The sequence below is a fragment of the Hyla sarda genome, chromosome 9 (assembly GCF_029499605.1).
Source record: "Hyla sarda isolate aHylSar1 chromosome 9, aHylSar1.hap1, whole genome shotgun sequence".
NCBI classification, from domain to species: domain Eukaryota; kingdom Metazoa; phylum Chordata; class Amphibia; order Anura; family Hylidae; genus Hyla; species Hyla sarda.
In genome coordinates, this window is record NC_079197.1 from 134,110,373 (window position 1) to 134,133,399 (window position 23,027).

Sequence of the window (23,027 nt, forward strand, 5' to 3'; positions counted from 1 at the left end):
GTCTAATCATATAGACAATGGGGGAGGGGGCCCAGCCTAGAAATCATCCCACCACTCCCATACAGATCTACAATACACAATGTGGAGGCAGATGGTACATCCCCATACAGTACTGGCAGTGTTTACCAGTCAATATCAATGCAACCATTTAGGCTTCACACACCCCTTTAATCCATGATTTTGTTTTTACCATGTGACTAAAGTGAGTATTGTATTTGGACAACATAGGTAAACATTAAAGCTGCACTAGGGGCACAGAATCTGGTGATTGTACCATGGCCATCATGCTACCAAAAGTCACCCTCTATCCTTAAAGGGCTACTCCGGTGGAAAACATTTTTTTAAATCAACTGGTCCTACAAAGTTAAACAGATTTGTAAATTACTTCTAGTTAAAAATCTTAATCCTTCCAATATTTATCAGCTGCTGTATGCTCCAGAGGAAGTTCTTTTCTTTTTGAATTTCCTTTCTGTTTGACCACAGTGCTCTCTGCTGACACCTCTGTCTATATCAGGAACTGTCCAGAGAAGGAGAGGTTTTCTATGGGGATTTTCTCCAGCTCTGGACAGTTCCTGACATGGACAGAGGTGTCAGCAGAGAGCACTGTGGTCAGAGCAGAGAAGAGTATTCAGTTTTGCAGCCTATAGAAGGGAACTGCGGTACTTTAGAGACAAGTGGATTTGTGTTTCTACCTGTAAGCTCTTCTGTGATTGAGTTACCACCTACTTCAGGTGAAAGGTCAAAGGACTAGTAACAAGAAGAGCTAGTTTAAAGGAGAAGTCTCATGGTGAAAAAAGTATCCCCTATCCATAATGTCCCCGCAATCTCCTCTACGGAGCTCTGGCTCTCCCTGGGAGCGGTGGTCACAACCCCCACACGAAGTGGGGGCCACAACGCCTCCTCCATATATCTCTATCTTCAGCTCTCCCATAGAGCTATATGGAGGGGGCATGGCGGTCCCCACTTTGTGTAGGGTCATGACGCACCCCTCCTGGGAGAGCCGAGGCTCCGTGCAAGAGATAGCGGGGGTTGGACCCCCCACGATCTAAAACGTATCCCCTACCCTGCGCATAGGGGATAATTTTTTTTAACCACGAGACTTCTCCTTTAAAGAGGACCAGCTACCTTGCATTAACCTGCTGCGGCCTAAGGTCTGCCTAATTTGATGTTCAACCATCTTGAATGATCTGGCTGAAAAAGAGTTGTCTTCAGTTACCATAGTGTCCGGCTACCCTACTGCACATGACCATCAAGAGCGCCCACACCATCCTTAGGGTCACCAGCTGTCACTGTGACTGTCTATGAAGCACAGAGTGTCCCTAAGAATACGTTCACACACACAGTGTCCTGCGCAGGATTTTATGCTGCAGATTTCATTGTAAACTTAAAAGGGTACTCCAGTGAAAAACGATTTTTTTTAAATCAACTGGTGCCAGAAAGTTAAACTTAATCCTTCCAGTACTTATCAGCTGCTGTCTGCTCCACAGAAAGTTCTTTTCTTTTTGAATTTCTTTTCTGTCTGACCACAGTGCTCTCTGCTGACACCTCTGTCGATGTCAAGAACTCTTCAGAGTAGAAGCAAATCCCCATAGCAAACCTCTCCTGCTCTGGACAGTTCCTGAGACAGACACGTGTCAGCAGAGAGCACTGTGGTCAGACAGAAAAGAAATTTAAAAAGAAAAGAACTTCCTGTGGAGCATACAGCAGCTGATAAGTACTGGAAGGATTAAGATTTTTTATTTTTTTTAAAATAGAAGTAATTTACAAATCTGAAAGAGAAAAAGAGTCTCAGCTCACCTGGGGCATGCACGGCTACCTCCAACCAAAGCAGAAAAAAGTAGAAAAAGGCCAGCAAGGCTGAATGAAATCTTCAAAACTTTATTCACGAATCCTCGTTAAAAACCTTCATGGTGGCAGAAAGACACGGACATATACAAAAGTACATATACTAATGTCTCAAAAAATGTTTTCTTAAACATAATTCAGACATATTGTCCTTGGGTTTTTATGGCATTGAAAAAATCAAAAGAAGTAAAAGAGGAGGTGATCTTATACGTATTCTTCATAATAGAGAGATTATGTGGATTTATGAATTGCACATATCCGCATGGTCTGAATAACAAGACGGACTTAATACTACATTACTAAAAAGTCCATCACTGGTTTTGTTTCTCATAGCTGTTATATAGTCCCATTGGATTTTATATGTGAGTTTTTTAATGATACATGTATTTTCCTGGTTTTACTTGTGTTGGATTGCACACTGACATAAGATGTCCCTCCCCTTCCTAATGGAAGGGATGGCCTTGTAGTATATAAGGCATTCTCATTTGAGTATTGGCAAGCTATGAGTAAGGGTATAGCAACCTGAAACGCGTCAGCCTTGTTTGGGACTGTTTTTCCATGTGCAATTTTTCTACTTTTGTATATGTCCGTGTCTTTCTGCCACCATGAAGGTTTTTAACGAGGATTCGTGAATAAAGTTTGGAAGATTTCATTCAGCCGTGCTGGCCTTTTTCTACTTTTTTCTAATTTACAAATCTGTTTAACGTTCTGGCACCAGTTGATTTAAAAAGAAAGTAGTTTTTCATTCAAATCCAGCACTCCAAATATGTGCAGGATACTGTACGTGTGAATAGACCCTTAAAAGACATAAAACCGCTGTGAATGGTAAGATACACACTGTGACTGTATTAGAACTACAAGGCTCAGCCATTCCTCAGCAACTTTGACTTCAGTTTGATAAACAATAGTAAAGGAACACTCCGGGCAAAACTGTGTTATGTCTAGTGCAGGGTCTGAGGGGACTACAAAGATTTACTCATTGGAGCACTCTGAATCTCTAAGCCAGTGATCTGTAACCTGTGGACCTCCAGATGTTGCTGTGGTGTCCCGGTACTGGACTTTGTCCCGTACCTTTGTCGTAAGTCCCAACAGTCAGAGTTCCTCCATGCTTTCAGGGCTCTCCTGATGGGTTAACCCCTAGTCGCCTCATAATGCTATACAAAAATGTATATAGTTAATATATTTTGTCATAGTGTAATAATGTACAGGACCTTAGGTCATGTGACCGTTAATAATTGTGTTATGCTAAGGTTCAAGGACCTCTGGGTCATGTGATGGGTCATGTGATATGCCCATAATGCTTTAGGTCAGGACTGACAGGTTTGCCAAACCAATGAGCTTTGATCCTGCCCCCTTCATATATAAGGGGCTGCTGCCACTCAATTCACTCTCTTAGTTCCCGACTATCAAGCTAAGCAGATCTGTTATTACAGCTTCAAGACAATCTAGGCCTGAATCCTTCCACTTCAGCAGCCATCTAAAGCGAGAGTTAATCCAGCTCAAAAACCTACAAATCCTACATGACTACTGAACCTAAAACTACCCCTAAATTCAGTGGCATAGCGGACAGCAAAGTCAAAACTCATTTCACTACAAACCTGTGAGGAGCCTGTATTACGGTCCTCTTATCAAAAGACTGTGTATTATCTGCACTTGCATAAAATCTGCAGTAAAGTTCATTCTTGGTTTACTACAACCTCTGCTGTGGACAATCCTTTATTCCTCCCTGTCATTCCTGGGACTGGTGGCGGTAGGACATATACATAGAGGAAGCCCGCACCCTGGCGTCACGACAATCAAGTGTTAATGCTACACCCTGCATCACTACTCTGCAACACCCCTGTTCACCTTACACCCCTCAAGCTCACCACATTGCAAAACTACAACTCCCAGCATGCCCAGACAGCCATTGGCTGTCCGGACATGCTGGGAGTTGTAGTTTTGCAACATCTGGAGGTCCGCAGGTTGGAGACCACCGCTCTAGGCCATGCCCCCAATTATAACACAGGAGGACATGTACTGGGTATAGTGCTAGCAAGATTTTACCTGGACGGTTCCTTTAATTTTCCATACATACGTCATACACACAAAAAACAATAACAATGAATGACTTCAGCGACAGGAAACCTATTTTTCTTTTTTACAAACAAATGACATTCTACAAAGTGGAATGTGAATGGTTCACTTCACTGGAAATGATTACAACAAAGGAACATGTGGGGAGTTGTAGTTACAAGTAGCAGGAGAGATTGGGCACTGACTGATCATTGACATTCAAGGGAAATGTGGGAGTTTCTTTCTTCTCATGAGGCTAAAAACATGTAAAGATTTTTTAGGGGTCAGAAACGCTGCGCCCAGATGTTAACTGGGAGTCAAAAAGGAAATATAAAATGCCTTACCCAGAAGGCTTTTTTTTTTGCATTTTTTTCACCCTCTGGTGTTGTTGTTAGGCTTAGTGGCAGATTTTCAAAATCGCACTATGCTCCGGGCAGTTTTTTCAAGAAACAGTGATGTTTTTCCTTCCATAGGTTTCTATAGATGGAAAAAAAAGTGTACATGTATGTTCCCCTAAGGTTATATTCACACAGGGGAAATTCTGCCAAAATTGACTGCACAGTAGGGGAGATTTATTAAAGGGGTACTCTGGTGGAAAACATTTTCTCTTCTTAAATCAACTGGTGCCAGAAAGTTAAACAGATTTGTAAATTACTTCTATTTAAAAATCTTAACCCTTCCAGTACTTATCAGCTGCTGTATGTTCCAAGGAAGTTCTTTTCTTTTTAAATTTCCTTTCTGTCTGACCACAGTGCTCTTTGCTGACACCTCTGTCCATGTCAGGAACTGTCCAGAGCAGGAGCAAATCCCCATAGCAAACCTATCCTGCCCCAGACAGTTCCTGACATGGACAGAGGTGTCAGCAGCGAGCACTGTGGTCAGACAGAAAAGAAATTCAAAAATAAAAGGACTTCCTGTGGAGCATACAGCAGCTGATAAGTACTGGAAGGATTAAGATTTTTAAATAAAAGTAATTTACAAATCTGTTTAACTTTCTGGCACCAATTGATTTTAAAAAGTTTGTTTTCCACTGGAGTACCCCTTTGAAACCTGTTCAGAGGAAAAGTTGCCTAGTTGCCCATAGCAACCAATCAGATGCTTTCTTTCATTTTTCAGAGGCCTTGTTAAAAAAAGAAAGAGGCAATCTGATTGGTTGCTATGGGCAACTGGGCAACTTTTCCTCTGGACAGGTTTTGATAAATCTCGTTCATTAAGTTTAATGGGATTCCGCTGCCCCATTCACACAGCGGAATTTTTGCCTGGGAATTTCCGCATTTCGCTAAAATATAAGACCTGTCTTAGGTCAATAGGGCTTTGGAATTTCGGCAGAATTCGCACAGAACTTTCGCTGGAATTCCGTCAAAATTTCGCTCAAATTCTGCAAAACTGCGAAAAAATCTGCAGTCTGCTTTTCTGTGCGGAATTCTAGCGCAATTGCAAAATTTCTTTAATGGAAATCCTTGGGGGAACATGATGAAAGAGAATCACATGACCTATGATAGGATAAAATGGCAAAAAAAAATGCCTATGATAATACGTAATATTTTTGTAAAAAAAAATCAAAAAGGTCAACAAAACTGCATCACGGCGGAGAGAAATAAAGAGGCAGCGTTATGTGACAAAGGTCGTGTCTGCTCGTCGCCTGCATGTAGTATTTTATAGCTGGCTGTAGGCGTGGGGCTTGACATGTGAAGCGGCCATGTTGGCACAACCCTCTCTTTATACGCTTATAGAGAAGATTACACTTTTTCCTCCTTTCATGTGGCCAGGTTTATGAGAATTTTGGCAACTGCCAATTATGTTTACAAGGCAAGAATACTGTGTGATCTCTATGAATATCCAGGTCAGTGTAAAGGGTGACTGACCGGCAGGACCTGTGTTACTTAAAGGGGTATTCCAGTGAAAAAATTTTTTTTTCCATATCAACTGGCTCCAATAAGTTAAACAGATTTGTAAATTACTTCTATTTAAAAAAAAATATTAATCCTTCCAGTACTTATCAGCTGCTGAAGTTGAGTTGTTCTTTTCTGTCTGACCACAGTGCTCTCTGCTGACACCTCTGTCTGTCTCAGGAACTGTACAGAGTAGAAGCAAACCCCCATAGCAAACCTCTCTTGCTCTGGACAGTTCCTGAGACAGACACAGGTGTCCGCAGAAAGCACTATAGATGGGGGAGAATGGGGTACAGTTTAGGAATATCGAGGGTTAATTTGAAAATTAAAGAAATTAGATGATTGTTCACTAGAGACATTTGCACCACTTTTTCCTTTGCACTAGTGTACCAAGAAAAAGTTTACCCCTTCACCTGACATCCCAAGAAATGTCTCAGGGGCACCATTGTAGTAAAGCACTGGTCGGCAAACTGTGGCCCTCCAGATGTTGCAAAACAACAACTCCCAGCAAGCTGGGAGTTGTTGTTTTGCAACATCTGGAGGGCCACAGTTTGGAGACCACTGTAGTAAAGCATTGAGCTCCTCCAACATAACCAAATTCAAAGTAAAGGGTTAGACAAGGTTCACACTATGGAATTTTCAAGTGGAATTCTGCTTTGAAATTCCACTTGGAAATTCCGGTGCAGCAGAATCCCATTGCTGGCAAAAGGGATTCCACCGCACAGTGCACATTACAGAATTTCAGCGGCGGACGCTGAAATTCTGCTGCCGAAAAAACGATCTTGCTCATTCTTTCTGCGGAATCAACTTGAAATACATTGCTGTCTATGGGGAAAGCAATGTACATGTGGTCCTAGTGCTGACTGTTTTAGTAGTGTGATCCTAATTAGTGTTGAGCGGCATAGGCCATATTCGAATTCGCGAATATTCGCGAATATATGGACGAATATTCGTCATATATTCGCGAATATTGGCGTTTTATTTTCGAATATGCAAATATTCGCGTATGCGAAAATAAACATATGCGAAAATTTGCATATAAAAACATGTACAAGCAAAAATTTGCATATGCGAAAATCCACACACCAGTCTGACACAGTAGTATTAGAGCCTTCTTTACACCACACAAGCTGGAAGCAGAGAGGGATGATCACTGTGATGTGTACTGTGAAAGAAAAAACCCGAATATTCGTAATTACGAATATATAGTGCTATATTCACGAATATTCGCGAATTTGCAAATATGCGATATTCGCAAATAAAATTCGTATTGCGAATATTCGCGAGCAACACTAATCCTAATAGCCTTATAGCCCCACTTAATAATATCTTCACAGGTATCCACAAACTGTAATACAAACAGTGCCCCCTACTGACCATATTAGTATGAAACTGAAAACAAAGGCTTCTTTCACACTACCGTCATGTTCCTGCATTCCGTTTTTCTGCTGAATGAGGTCATAAAAAATAGACAAAATAAATGAACATAACGGATGCTAACGAATGACCAATGTCCGTTATTTTAACTGGCATTCTGTCAAAATAACGGACATGTTCCATCCGTTATCACCTGTTATTTCATCCGTCATGCACCGTTATAGTCTGTTATTTTATGTCCGTTTTAACCCCTTCTGGTTGTAATGCTGTACTGAGCATGCTCAGTAGCAATAACTGATCATAATGAAAGGTGAAAATAATGGGCGCTAACGGATGTTCTTTGTGAACATCTGTCAGCCATAGACTTCAATGTTACAATTCTAACATCCGTTATTCCACCGTTATTTTGACGAGAAAAAAATTTGTATATGCGCCATTATTATCAAAAATAACGGACATTAGTCATAACGGGACATAACTGATGCTAAAGGAGCGACATGAATGGGATTTTTTGACGGCCGTTTTATGGACTTTCTGGCGGGAGTTCATGACGGGAGTTTTTACAGGAGCATAACGGTAGTGTGAAAGAGGCCTAAGCCTCATATTTTGAACGCATCAGGTCATTGTTGCAATAAACTGCAAAAAAATGCAAAACAAATTCCACAAGACAATGGGGAAAGATTAATTAAAGGGGTACTCCGGTGAAAAACTTTTTTTTTTTTTTAAATCAACTGGTGCCAGAAAGTTAAACAAGATTTGTAAATTACTTCTATTAAAAAAATCTTAATCCTTCCTGTACTTATTAGCTGCTGAATACTACAGTGGAATTTTTTTCTGTTTGAAACACAGAGCTCTCTGCTGAATCACGAGCACAGTGCTCTCTGCTGACATCTCTGTCCATTTTTAGGAACTGTCCAGGGTAAAAGGAAATCCCCATAGCAAACATATGCTGTCCTGGACAGTTCCTAAAATGGACAGAGATGTCAGCAGAGAGCACTGTGCTCATGATGTCAGCAGAGAGCTCTGTGTTTCAAACAGAAAAGAATTTCCACTGTAGTATTCAGCAACTAATAAGTAAAGGAAGAATTAAGATTTTTTAATAGAAGTAATTTACAAATCTGTTTAACTTTCTGGCACCAGTTGATTTAAAAAAAAAAAAAAAAGTTTTTCACCGGAGTACCCCTTTAAGAACACTATTTCATAAGCCACTTTTACAATGAAGATTGTTGGAATGAAACATGCCAAATTTATTAAGAGGGAGACGATTTCTTAAAGGAAATCTGTCCTCAGTGTCACCTGCACTAACCTATTGGTACTGACTGGTAGTGCAGGAGACAATGATGACAACCATACTAACCTGATCCTGTTCCGTGCTCCTGTTCTCTTGCTTTCTTCTTCCGTTTCTTCTGTTCCGGGGCAGACTTGGAGCATGGGCGGAGCTTCCTGACGTCACTGCTCCTGCTTCCCTGCTGGATCCCACTGCTAGCAAACAGCAGCGATGATGTCACAAAGCTCCGCCCATGCTCCAAGTCGGCCCCGGAATGGAAGGAACAGAAGAAAATAGCGAGAGAACTGGAGCACGGAATGGGATCAGGTAAGTATGGTTGTCATCAGTGTCACCTGCACCACCTGTCCGTACAAACAGATTAGTGCAGGTGAAATTGGTGACAGATTTCCTTAAATAGATCTGGCAATTTTTAGGCTGTCTTAAAGCCAGAAAATGAAATCTATGTCTACCGTAATCTGTTTCTATTTTCTAAATGAAATCTTTTTTTTTTATTTCGTACAATATTTTTTGTACAATAATATGGAGGCAGCCATCTTGCCTGAGCTGTTTTTAACAACATTTAGAGATATGCTTTACAGCCAGCCCCATGGACATAGAGGCAACATAAGATTAGAGATGCGCCATTGATATGGGACAGCTCCTTAAAGGGGTTATCCAGGAAAAAACTTTTTTATATATATCAACTGGCTCCAGAAAGTTATACAGATTTGTAAATTACCTCTATTAAAAAAAAATCTTAATCCTTTCAGTACTTATGAGCATCTGAAGTTAAGGTTGTTCTTTTCTGTCTAAGTGCTCTCTGATGACATGTGTCTCGGGAAACGCCCAGTTTGGGAATTTGCTTTTAAACTGGGCGTTTCCCGAGACAGGTGTCATCAGAGAGGATTTAGACAGAAAAGAACAACTCGACTTCAGAAGCTCATAAGTACTGAAAGGATTAAGATTTTTTTTTTTTTATAGAAGTAATTTACAAATCTGTTTAACTTTCTGGATCCAGTTGATATATGTAAAAAAGTTTTTGCCTGGAATACCCCTTTAACCTTTGGCATGCTCTAGGTCAGTGGTCTTCAACCTGCGGACCTCCAGATGTTGCAAAACTACAATTCCCAGCATGCCCGGACAGCCGTTGGCTGTCCGGGCATGCTGGGAGTTGTAGTTTTGCAACATCTGGAGGGACGCAGCTAGAAGACCACTGCTCTAGGTCCTCCTAGAGGGAGGGGGAGGCTGATCTGGGAGGAACAGCTATAGTGTGTACCTTTTGTTATTAATCCACTCATGTCACCTTTCATTGTACTCTTGTATTGATAAGGAGGAGACTGCTGGGAAATTACCTATACAGAACATGAAGTCTCAGCTTTCAGGTCTAGTGGCGGCCAGAATTAAAAGTGCGCAATATTTCAGGATTATTTTAAAATAGAGATAGTAAAACGAAAAACGGAAAAAAAAAAGCGCCACAAGACTTCTACAAAATGGATAACAGATTCCCCGCCAATATAACAATTAGAGATGAGCGAACTTACAGTAAATTCAATTCGTCACGAACTTCTCGGCTCGGCAGTTGATGACTTTTCCTGCGTAAATTAGTTCAGCTTTCGGGTGCTCCGGTGGGCTGGAAAAGGTGGATACATTCCTAGGAAAGAGTCTCCTAGGGCTGTATCCACCTTTTCCAGCCCATCGGAGCACCGGAAAGCTGAACTAATTTATGCAGGAAAAGTCATCAACTGCCGAGCCGAGAAGTTCGTGACGAATCGAATTTACTGTAAATTCGCTCATCTCTAATAACAATCCTACAGATGAGGCAAGCAGATATATGTTGCGTGTGCCAAAAAGGGAGTTACAGGGCCTCTTCTTCTAGTCAAAAAAAGTTCTCTGTAAGTGACTGATAATTTCCTAATTCGGACAGCAGGTGATAAGGGATAAGCTTCTTTTTGAATAGTCATAAACAAACACATAAGAGTCTATTGTTCCACTGCTATCCCCTTATCTAATATGTAGATTTCCACCCCAAAAGATCACACTTTGGCCATTGTACCTCCAATGACCCATTCTGATAAGATTATTTCGGATTTACACAGAATTCTTTTTAATGTGTGGACTTAAAGGGGTACTCCAGTGGAAAACTTTTTTTTTTTTTAATGAACTGGTGCCAGGAAGTTAAACAGATTTGTAAATTGCTCCTATTTAAAAATCTTAATCCTTTCAGTATTTATTAGCAGCTGTATGCTACCGAGGAAATTCTTTTCTTTTTGAATTTCTTTTTTTTTGTCTTGTCCACAGTGCTCTCTGCTGACACCTCTGTCCGTGTCAGGAACTGTCCAGAGCAGCATAGGTTTGCTATGGGGATTTTCTCCTGCTCTGGATAGTTCCTGATACGGGCATCAGGTGTCAGCAGAGAGCACTGTGGACAAGACAAAAAAGAAATTCAAAAAGAAAAGATTTTCCTCTGTAGCATACAGCTGCTAATAAGTACTGGAAGGGTAAAGATTTTATAATAGAAGTAATTTACAAATTTGTTTAACTTTCTGGCACCAGTTGATTTAAAAAAAAATAAAAAAATACCCCTTTAATGACAATTTTTTACATTGGCGTCATCATATCCTATTCTTCCAGAAGGAGATAAGCAATTGCCATGTTAGGCTGGTAGAGCTCAATGCCCGTTATAGGGGCATCAGGGGTGATAGCTATTTAATGGGTATGGCTGCCTGAAGCTAAACTGCTGTTCTATAAATGGGGCACACCCATGTCAGGATCATGTACTTACAGCCGAGAAGCTTCCACGGGACAATGGTATAAGCACAAGTACTATGTTTAATGGATAAACAGATCCTTAGACCAGTGTTTCCCAACCAGGGTGCCTCCAGCTGTTGCAAAACTACAACTCCCAGCATGCCCGGACAGCCGTTGGCTGTCCGGGCATGCTGGGAGTTGTAGTTTTGCAACAGCTGGAGGCACCCTGGTTGGGAAACACTGCCTTAGACTCTTGCAGAGCATTACACAACATGGCGGGGAGTATTCTGACCTATTCTGACCCCTATAACTTTTTTATTTCTTCCTATACGGGCCTATATGGGGGCTAATTTTTTGCACGCCGATCTGTAGTTTTTAACAGAACCATTTTTGTTTTGATGGGACTTTTTGATCGCTTTTTTTTATTTATTTATTATTATTTTTTATTAAATTCGGCAGTTGCAGTTAGTAACTAACTACAACTCCCAGCATGCCCTGATACGGTTTGTGGCTCAGTAGCTGCGCCAAAGGAAAACTACAACTTCCAGCATGTGAAACTATATAGTGGTATGTAGAAAAGGTCAGTGGTTCCCAACCAGGGGTGCCTCCAGCTGTTGCAAAACCTCATCTCCCAGCATGTGAAACTATATAGTGGTATGTAGAATAGGTCAGTGTTTCCCAACCTGGGGTGCCTCCAGCTGTTGCAAAACCTCATCTCCCAGCATGTGAAACTATATAGTGGTATGTAGAATAGGTCAGTGTTTCCCAACCTGGGGTGCCTCCAGCTGTTGCAAAACCTCATCTCCCAGCATGTGAAACTATATAGTGGTATGTAGAATAGGTCAGTGTTTCCCAACCTGGGGTGCCTCCAGCTGTTGCAAAACCTCATCTCCCAGCATGTGAAACTATATAGTGGTATGTAGAATAGGTCAGCGTTTCCCAACCAGGGGTGCCTCCAGCTGTTGCAAAACCTCATCTCCCAGCATGTGAAACTATATAGTGGTATGTAGAATAGGTCAGCGTTTCTCAACCAGGGGTGCCTCCAGCTGTTGCAAAACCTCATCTCCCAGCATGTGAAACTATATAGTGGTATGTAGAATAGGTCAGCGTTTCCCAACCAGGGGTGCCTCCAGCTGTTGCAAAACCTCATCTCCCAGCATGTGAAACTATATAGTGGTATGTAGAATAGGTCAGTGTTTCCCAACCTGGGGTGCCTCCAGCTGTTGCAAAACCTCATCTCCCAGCATGTGAAACTATATAGTGGTATGTAGAATAGGTCAGCGTTTCCCAACCAGGGGTGCCTCCAGCTGTTGCAAAACCTCATCTCCCAGCATGTGAAACTATATAGTGGTATGTAGAATAGGTCAGCGTTTCTCAACCAGGGGTGCCTCCAGCTGTTGCAAAACCTCATCTCCCAGCATGTGAAACTATATAGTGGTATGTAGAATAGGTCAGCGTTTCCCAACCAGGGGTGCCTCCAGCTGTTGCAAAACCTCATCTCCCAGCATGTGAAACTATATAGTGGTATGTAGAATAGGTCAGTGTTTCCCAACCTGGGGTGCCTCCAGCTGTTGCAAAACCTCATCTCCCAGCATGTGAAACTATATAGTGGTATGTAGAATAGGTCAGCGTTTCCCAACCAGGGGTGCCTCCAGCTGTTGCAAAACCTCATCTCCCAGCATGTGAAACTATATAGTGGTATGTAGAATAGGTCAGCGTTTCTCAACCAGGGGTGCCTCCAGCTGTTGCAAAACCTCATCTCCCAGCATGTGAAACTATATAGTGGTATGTAGAATAGGTCAGCGTTTCCCAACCAGGGGTGCCTCCAGCTGTTGCAAAACCTCATCTCCCAGCATGTGAAACTATATAGTGGTATGTAGAATAGGTCAGCGTTTCCCAACCAGGGGTGCCTCCAGCTGTTGCAAAACCTCATCTCCCAGCATGTGAAACTATATAGTGGTATGTAGAATAGGTCAGCGTTTCTCAACCAGGGGTGCCTCCAGCTGTTGCAAAACCTCATCTCCCAGCATGTGAAACTATATAGTGGTATGTAGAATAGGTCAGCGTTTCCCAACCAGGGGTGCCTCCAGCTGTTGCAAAACCTCATCTCCCAGCATGTGAAACTATATAGTGGTATGTAGAATAGGTCAGCGTTTCCCAACCAGGGGTGCCTCCAGCTGTTGCAAAACCTCATCTCCCAGCATGTGAAACTATATAGTGGTATGTAGAATAGGTCAGCGTTTCTCAACCAGGGGTGCCTCCAGCTGTTGCAAAACCTCATCTCCCAGCATGTGAAACTATATAGTGGTATGTAGAATAGGTCAGCGTTTCCCAACCAGGGGTGCCTCCAGCTGTTGCAAAACCTCATCTCCCAGCATGTGAAACTATATAGTGGTATGTAGAATATGTCAGTGTTTCCCAACCAGGGGTACCTCCAGCTGTTGCAAAACCTCATCTCCCAGCATGTGAAACTATATAGTGGTATGTAGAATAGATCAGCGTTTCCCAACCAGGGGTGCCTCCAGCTGTTGCAAAACCTCATCTCCCAGCATGTGAAACTATATAGTGGTATGTAGAATAGGTCAGTGTTTCCCAACCAGGGGTGCCTCCAGCTGTTGCAAAACCTCATCTCCCAGCATGTGAAACTATATAGTGGTATGTAGAATAGGTCAGCGTTTCCCAACCAGGGGTGCCTCCAGCTGTTGCAAAACCTCATCTCCCAGCATGTGAAACTATATAGTGGTATGTAGAATAGGTCAGCGTTTCCCAACAAGGGGTGCCTCCAGCTGTTGCAAAACCTCATCTCCCAGCATGTGAAACTATATAGTGGTATGTAGAATAGGTCATGTTTCCCAACCAGGGGTGCCTCCAGCTGTTGCAAAACCTCATGTCCCAGCATGTGAAACTATATAGTGGTATGTAGAATAGGTCAGCGTTTCCCAACCAGGGGTGCCTCCAGCTGTTGCAAAACTACAACTCCCAGCATGTGAAACTATATAGTGGTATGTAGAATAGGTCAGTGTTTCCAGACCAGGGGTGCCTCCAGCTGTTGCAAAACTACAACTCCCAGCATGTGAAACTATATAGTGGGATGTAGAATAGGTCAGTGTTTCCCAACCAGGGGTGCCTCCAGCTGTTGCAAAACCTCATCTCCCAGCATGTGAAACTATATAGTGGTATGTAGAATAGGTCAGCGTTTCCCAACCAGGGGTGCCTCCAGCTGTTGCAAAACTACAACTCCCAGCATGTGAAACTATATAGTGGGATGTAGAATAGGTCAACATTCCCAACCAGGGGTGCCTCCAGCTGTTGCAAAACTACAACTCCCAGAATGTTAAACTATATAGTGGTTTGTAGAATAGGTCAGTGTTTCCCAAGTAGGGATTAGAGATGAGCGAACTTACAGTAAATTCGATTCGTCACGAACTTCTCGGCTCGGCAGTTGATGACTTTTCCTGCATAAATTAGTTCAGCTTTCCGGTGCTCCGATGGGCTGGAAAAGGTGGATATAGTCCTAGGAGACTCTTTCCTAGGAATGTATTCACCTTTTCCAGCCCACCGGAGCCCCTGAAAGCTGAACTAATTTATGCAGGATAAAGTCATCAACTGCTGAGCCGAGAAGTTCGTGACGAATCGAATTTACTGTAAGTTCGCTCATCTCTAGTAGGGATGCCCCCAGCTTTTGCAAAACTACAATTCCCAGCATGCCCGGACAGCCAACGGCTGTCCGGGCATGCTGGGAGTTGAAGTTTTGCAACAGCTGGAGGCACCCTGGTTGGGAAAAACTGACGCTTGCAGAGCATTACGACATGGCGGGGAGTACCCGGGCTGAATAAACAGGCTGGCAACCTGGCCCGGGCATCTAGTACTGTTTGATATGAGGCCAAAGACACTGGGTAAATATTTGCATTCAGTCCCAGCTTCTGCAGACAGGACAAATGGTGATCAACAGGATTTACATAGAGAACCATTACAATTACAGGGTACTGGGCCGCATAAAGCGTCAGCTCTTGGATCACCATCTATAAAGATTACTTGTTGTATACGGTGATGTAATGACAAGCATTACTTACACTTAAACAATTAGTCAGTCAGTCATCGCCTGTGTCCTATCGTCTTATAAAAGATTAGTCACTGCAGCTCCGGTAGTTTGCAAATAGGGTGAAAAGTGCACCGCTCTCACAGACACGCCGCATGATTTATGTCATCCCGGGACACGCTGAAAAGGGCTACTACGGTGGAAAACTTATTTTTTATTTATTTTTAATCATCTGGCTCCAGAAAGTTAAACAGATTTGTAAATTACTTCTATTAAAAAATCTTAACCCTTCCATTAATTATCAGCTGCTGAAGTCGAGTTGTTCTTTTCTGTCTGGCAACAGTGCTCTCTGCTGACATTTCTGCTTGTCTCGGGAACTGCACAGAGTAGAAGAGGTTTGCTATGGGGATTTGCTTCTACTCTGAACAGTTCCCGAGACAGGTGTCATCAGAGAGCACTTAGACAGAAAAGAATAACTCAACTTCAGCAGCTCATAAGTACTGAAAGGATTAAGATTTTTTAGTAGAAGTAATTTACAAGTCTCCTTAGTATACAAGAGAAGAGAAGTCGCACTCACCCAGTTCGATGCAAAAATCAGATCCTTTTATTTAACACCAGCAGTGGATGACAGGATAAAAAGTCACTGACATGCGGGGAGCGATGGCGCACGCCCTCAGACGCGGGGTATACAACAGGAGGCGACTAGTTTCGCGTCACAACACGACGCTTCTTCCGGCCAATAGGTACCTGTGATATTCGCTCCTTGTTTCATAGTCTGCACCACCTAGAGATACTTACCTATTTCTAGTCACTGTATCATTGGCCCGTTCTCTGTGCATCTAAGGGCATTGTGGTTGTTGTAGTGCCGGTGCACCTGTGCTTCTCCTTCAATTGCCATAATGTACAAATCTGTTTTACTTTCTGGAGCCAGTTGATATACATATATAAGTTTTTTCCTGGATAACCCCTTTAATGCACATGCAATAGTTATCTGGGAGTAGACAAACAGAGCTCACTTCTTCCAAAAACAGCACCACACCCCTGTCCTCAGGTTGTGTGTGGTATTACAACTTGGTTTCATTCACTTCAATGGAACTGGGCTGCAATACCACACACAACCTGAGGACAGGGTGGCGCTGTTTTTTTTATCCTGGATAACCCCTTAATCCAGTTAGCTACCTGGTTACTGGGATGGTGGGGGGTAGGGATAGAGTTGCCACCTTTCTTGGAAAAAAAAATACCGGCCATGCTCATTTGCATAATAAATTATATATGCGTAACGTCACAGGATACACCTATGCGGGGGAAATTCTGACCTATTCTGACCCCTATAACTTTTTAATTTCCTCCTATACGGGCCTGTATGAGGGCTCATTTTTTGCTTGCCTATCTGTAGTTTTTAACAGAACCATTTTTATCTTGATGTGACTTTTTGATCACTTTTTTTTAATTAAATTTGGCAGTTACAGTTAGTTACTAACTACAACTCCCAGCATGCCCTGATACGGCTTGTGGCTCAGCAGCTGCCCCAAATGAAAACTACAACTCCCAGCATGTTAAACTATATAGTGGTTTGTAGAATAGATCAGTGTTTCCCAACTAGGGGTGCCTCCAGCTGTTGCAAAACTACAACTCCCAGCATGTTAAACTATATAGTGCTATGTAGAATAGGTCAGTGCTTCCCAACCAGGGGTGCCTCCAGCTGTTGCAAAACTACAACTCCCAGCATTTTTAACTATATAGTGGTATGTAGAATAGGTCAGTGTTTCCCAACCAGGGGTTCCTCCAGCTGTTGCAAAACTACAACTCCCAGCATGTTAAACTATATAGTGGTTTGTAGAATAGGTCAGTGTTTCCCAACTAGGGGTGCCTCCAGCTGTTACAAAACTACATCTCCCAGCATGTTAAACTATATAGTGGTTTGTAGAATAGGTCAGCGTTTCCCAACCAGGGGTGCCTCCAGCTGTTACAAAACTACATCTCCCAGCATGTCAAACTATATAGTGGTATGTAGAATAGGTCAGTGTTTCCCAACCAGGGGTGCCTCCAGCTGTTGCAAAACTACAACTCCCTGCATGTTAAACTATATAGTGGTTTGTAGAATAGGTCAGCGTTTCCCAAATAAGGATGCCCCCAGCTGTTGCAAAACTACAATTCCCAGCATGCCCGGACAGCCGTTGGCTGTCCGGGCATGCTGGGAGTTGTAGTTTTGCAACAGCTGGAGGTGCTCTGGTTGGGAAACCCTGGTATAGGTTATTGTGTAACATTCCGGGAGTTGGAGGATTGGTTGGATATATACCGGCCATAGCATTGCCAGTATTTTTAATATAAAGATACCGGCATGGTGGCCAAAATACCGGCCAGGTGGCAACCCTAGGTAGGGATGGCTCACGTAAGGAGGGGCCCTTTTTCTATAGATGCTGTACAATGTACACAACAACTCCCAATCCTCCCCGGTGCAGCTGCACAACTTCTTACCCTGCGGTTACCTCTGCTGCTCTCCTAATCTGTGATCTTCCATCAACACTAGGAGGATGTCTGATAACCATCTTGACTGAACGCGCTGTGATACCTGCGACTGACGTGTACCGCTGATCCCAAACCCTAGATCTTACCATTATATCCTGGAGATCAGCTGCGTGTAAGCGCGGAGAACTAAAGCTATAGCAAAGCTAAGGCGCCGCATGGTGATGCCCTTTTAAGATTGAGCTAATACAGCAGTGTTTCCCAACCAGGGTGCCTCCAGCTGTTGCAAAACTACAACTCCCAGCATGCCCGGACAGCCAGAGGCTGTCCGGGCATGCTGGGAGTTGTAGTTTTGCAACAGCTGGAGGCACCCTGGTTGGGAAATACCATAATACAGATAAGACATTGCCCTATTTTAGATGTGCGCCGAATGACACCCACAGCTCAACTACATCACACTGATGGATTAGGACCAAGAACTGTCATTTGGCATCATTCAAAGTGTGACACTGCAGGTAAACCTTCTGAATCACCTTAGTGACATGGAGTTAGGGTGTCATTGTCGTCCATTTAACATATGCATTTTATATGGGGAATAACGTATACGTTATCAGATGGTAAAAACGGATGCCGTACAGCAGAATCCATTTCCGATTGATTTACATTATAATAAATACAACGGACCCTCATTTTTGTCCCTGTACACAATAGCGTAGCTGACCGCGTTTTTGCATACAAACAGACTAGAATTGAAAAGGTGAAATAGAGACCAAAACACAGTGTGAAACCACCCTTACCTAGGACTGCAGGTTAATCTGCCAAATTTCCTTACTAACGGAATTACCTAGGACTGCAGGTACACCTACCTAATTTCCTTCTTAACAAAGTTACCTAGGACTGCAGGTAAACCTACCAAAATTTCCGTATTAACGGAGTTACCTAGGACTGCAGGTATACCTACTGAATCTTCTTACTGACAGGGAGTTACCTAGGACTGCAGGTAGACTTACTGAATTTCCTTCCTAAGTTACCTAGGACTGCAGGTAGACCTACTGAATCTTCTTACTGACAGGGAGTTACCTAGGACTGCAGGTAAACCTACAAATTTTTCGTATTAACGGAGTTACCTAGGACTGCAGGTAAACCTACTGAATCTTCTTACTGACAGGGAGTTACCTAGGACTGTAGGTAAATTTGCCAAATGTCCTTACTAACTGAATTACCTAGGACTGCAGGTATACCTACTGAATCTTCCTACCAACAGTGAGTTACCTAGGACTGCAGGTAGACCTACTGAATCTTCTTACTGACAGTGAGTTACCTAGGACTGCAGGTTAACTTACCAAATTTCCATATTAACGACGTTACCTAGGACTGCAGGTAAACCTACCAAATTTCCATATTAACAGAGTTATTTAGGACTGCAGGTATATCTACTGAATCTTCTTACCAACAGTAAATTACCTAGGACTGCAGGTAGACCTACTGAATCTTCTTACCAACAGTGAGTTACCTAGGACTGCAGGTAGACCTACTGAATCTTCTTACTGACAGGGAGTTACCTAGGACTGCAGGTAAACCTACAACATTTCCTTCCTGAGTTACCTAGGACTGCAGGTAAACCTACTGACTCTTCTTACTGGCAGGGATTTCCCTAGGACTGCAGGTAAACCTATAATGGCTGCAGAGTTATATGTATTACGGCTCAGCTCTGCTCCACCTGCTGTCTTCTAGTGAAGCATACTGTTGTTCTGCACATATAGCCGCGCTGTGCTATTTTACAGTAACACCGTAAGTTAATATAAAGCAGCAGGTGCATCTGCAGTCCTATGTAAATCGAGTTGTTCTTTCAAACGAAACTGTGTCAAATGGCAAACTCAGCACTGCTGCACCTGTAGCTACCAGTAGATACAGTGCATAGAACTTATCACTGTTTCCCAGCCCAGATGCCTCCAGCTGTTGCAAAACTACAACTCCCAGCATGCCCGGACAGCCGTTGGCTGTCCGGGCATGCTGGGAGTTGTAGTTTTGCAACAGCTGGAAGCTGAGAAACACACCGTGCTATACTCTAGGTTCAATTGACTCTCAGCATATGGCAAACAGAGCCATCTCCCCTACCTTCCAGCAGCGTCTTGTGGGGATCCTTATCCAGGGATGCTTCCAGAGGATGGGCTTGCTGACATTTCTGGTGCTGTCTCACTCCTGGGGAGGGACGGCTGTAGGGCACACCCAGAGGACGACGTCAAGACAGAATCGGGTTACCTGACCCAGGTAGAAAAAAAAAAAAAAAAAGAGGAGGCTCTGTGTCTCACACGCTACTCAGCAGACCGCAGCTCATACAAACAACATTATTTAACCCCTTGGGTGCTGGCACCGTCGTTTAATAGCAGAATGTGACATTCTTATATCTACTTACAGCTCCGGGGGAAAAAAAGGGGGCCCCCAGCGCAGGGTACAGTACGGGATGGCTGTATGCTTCTTGTCTTCCGGCCAAGCCACTAATTTGGCGCTTTTGTTCTGTCTGCAAAATTCTTGTGTCCCCGTTTGCAGAACGCCAGGAGGCCCGCTGATAAAGAGACACACAGATAATGAGTGACACAGAAATACTGGGGCAGAGAGAGAACGCAACGCTCCGTACGTGGATCCTGTATAAGGAAGTGTAACACTGTAGGAATACAAACACAACATAATACAACAAAACACAACATAATACAACAAAACAACAAAACACGACATAATACAACAAAACACAACATAATACAACAAACACAACATAATACAACAAAACACGACATAATACAACAAACACAACATAATACAACAAAACACGACATAATACAACAAACACAACATAATACAACAAAACACGACATAATACAACAAAGAACATAATACAACAAAACACGACATAATACAACAAACACAACATAATACAACAAACACAACATAATACAACAAAACACGACATAATACAACAAAACACGACATAATACAACAAACACAACATAATACAGCAAAACATGACATAATACAACAAAACACGACATAATACAACAAAACACGACATAATACAACAAACACAACATAATACAACAAACACGACATAATACAACAAACACAACATAATACAACAAAACACGACATAATACAACAAACACGACAATACAACAAACACAACATAATACAACAAACACAACATAATACAACAAACACGACATAATACAACAAACACAACATAATACAACAAAACACGACATAATACAACAAAACACGACATAATACAACAAACACAACATAATACAACAAAACACGACATAATACAACAAAGAACATAATACAACAAAACACGACATAATACAACAAACACAACATAATACAACAAACACGACATAATACAACAAAACACGACATAATACAACAAAACACGACATAATACAACAAACACAACATAATACAACAAAACACGACATAATACAACAAAACACAACATAATACAACAAACACAACATAATACAACAAAACACGACATAATACAACAAAACACGACATAATACAACAAAACACGACATAATACAACAAACACAACATAATACAACAAACACGACATAATACAACAAACACAACATAATACAACAAAACACGACATAATACAACAAACACGACATAATACAACAAACACAACATAATACAACATAATTCAACAAACACGACATAATACAACAAACACAACATAATACAACAAACACAACATAATACAACAAAACACGACATAATACAACAAACACAACATAATACAACAAAACACGACATAATACAACAAAACACAACATAATACAACAAACACAACATAATACAACAAAACACAACATAATACAACAAAACACGACATAATACAACAAAACACGACATAATACAACAAACACAACATAATACAACAAACACAACATAATACAACAAACACAACATAATACAACAAAACACGACATAATACAACAAACACAACATAATACAACAAACACAACATAATACAACAAAACACGACATAATACAACAAAACACGACATAATACAACAAAACACAACATAATACAACAAACACAACATAATACAACAAAACACGACATAATACAACAAACACAACATAATACAACAAACACAACATAATACAACAAACACAACATAATACAACAAAACACGACATAATGCAACAAACACGACATAATACAACAAACACGACATAATACAACAAACAACATAATACAACAAAACACGACATAATACAACAAACACGACATAATACAACAAACACGACATAATACAACAAACACAACATAATACAACAAAGCACGACATAATACAACAAAACACGACATAATACAACAAAACACGACATAATACAACAAATACAACATAATACAACAAAACACGACATAATACAACAAACACGACATAATACAACAAACACAACATAATACAACAAAACACAACATAATACAACAAACACGACATAATACAACAAACACGACATAATACAACAAACACGACATAATACAACAAACACAACATAATACAACAAAACACGACATAATACAACAAACACAACATAATACAACAAACACAACATAATACAACAAACACAACATAATACAACAAACACAACATAATACAACAAAACACAACATAATACAACAAAACACAACATAATACAACAAACACAACATAATACAACAAAACACGACATAATACAACAAACACGACATAATACAACAAACACAACATAATACAACAAACACAACATAATACAACAAACACAAACACAACATAATACAACAAACACAACATAATACAACAAACACAAACACAACATAATAAAACAAACACAACATAATACAACAAAACACGACATAATACAACAAAACACGACATAATACAACAAACACAACATAATACAACAAAACACGACATAATACAACAAAGAACATAATACAACAAAACACGACATAATACAACAAACACAACATAATACAACAAACACAACATAATACAACAAAACACGACATAATACAACAAAACACGACATAATACAACAAACACAACATAATACAACAAAACACGACATAATACAACAAACACAACATAATACAACAAACACAACATAATACAACAAACACAACATAATACAACAAACACAAACACAACATAATACAACAAACACAACATAATACAACAAAACACGACACCTGGCCTGACGGCGAGATTTGTTTTGCGTGGCTTTGCACGCTGCGTTTCGGTATTGTGCACGTTGTCACAAGCGTGAAAACAGTCCTAAAGATGTTCCT

The 23,027-nt window shown here is 41.4% G+C and overlaps 2 protein-coding genes across 4 annotated transcripts in view; both read right to left on the reverse strand.

The window, feature by feature from the left end:
- Positions 1 to 19,945, reverse strand: part of LOC130292047 (uncharacterized) — a 43,780-nt gene extending 23,835 nt beyond the window's left edge. The window contains exon 1 of one of the 3 annotated variants that reach the window (XM_056541488.1): positions 19,808 to 19,945. The gene's annotated coding sequence lies outside the window, so the exon portion shown is untranslated. Of the gene's footprint in view, positions 1 to 2,916; positions 3,022 to 8,526; positions 8,635 to 19,807 lie in introns of those variants that run through there. The other 2 variants (XM_056541490.1, XM_056541489.1) reach the window with 2 other exon arrangements.
- A 127-nt stretch (positions 19,946 to 20,072) lies between these two features.
- Positions 20,073 to 23,027, reverse strand: part of ALKBH6 (alkB homolog 6) — a 36,572-nt gene continuing 33,617 nt past the window's right edge. The window contains exon 9 of the mRNA XM_056541497.1: positions 20,073 to 20,255. Within this exon, the coding sequence (XP_056397472.1) occupies positions 20,102 to 20,255 (154 nt within the window). The 3' untranslated portion in view covers positions 20,073 to 20,101. The remainder of the gene's footprint in view (positions 20,256 to 23,027) is intronic.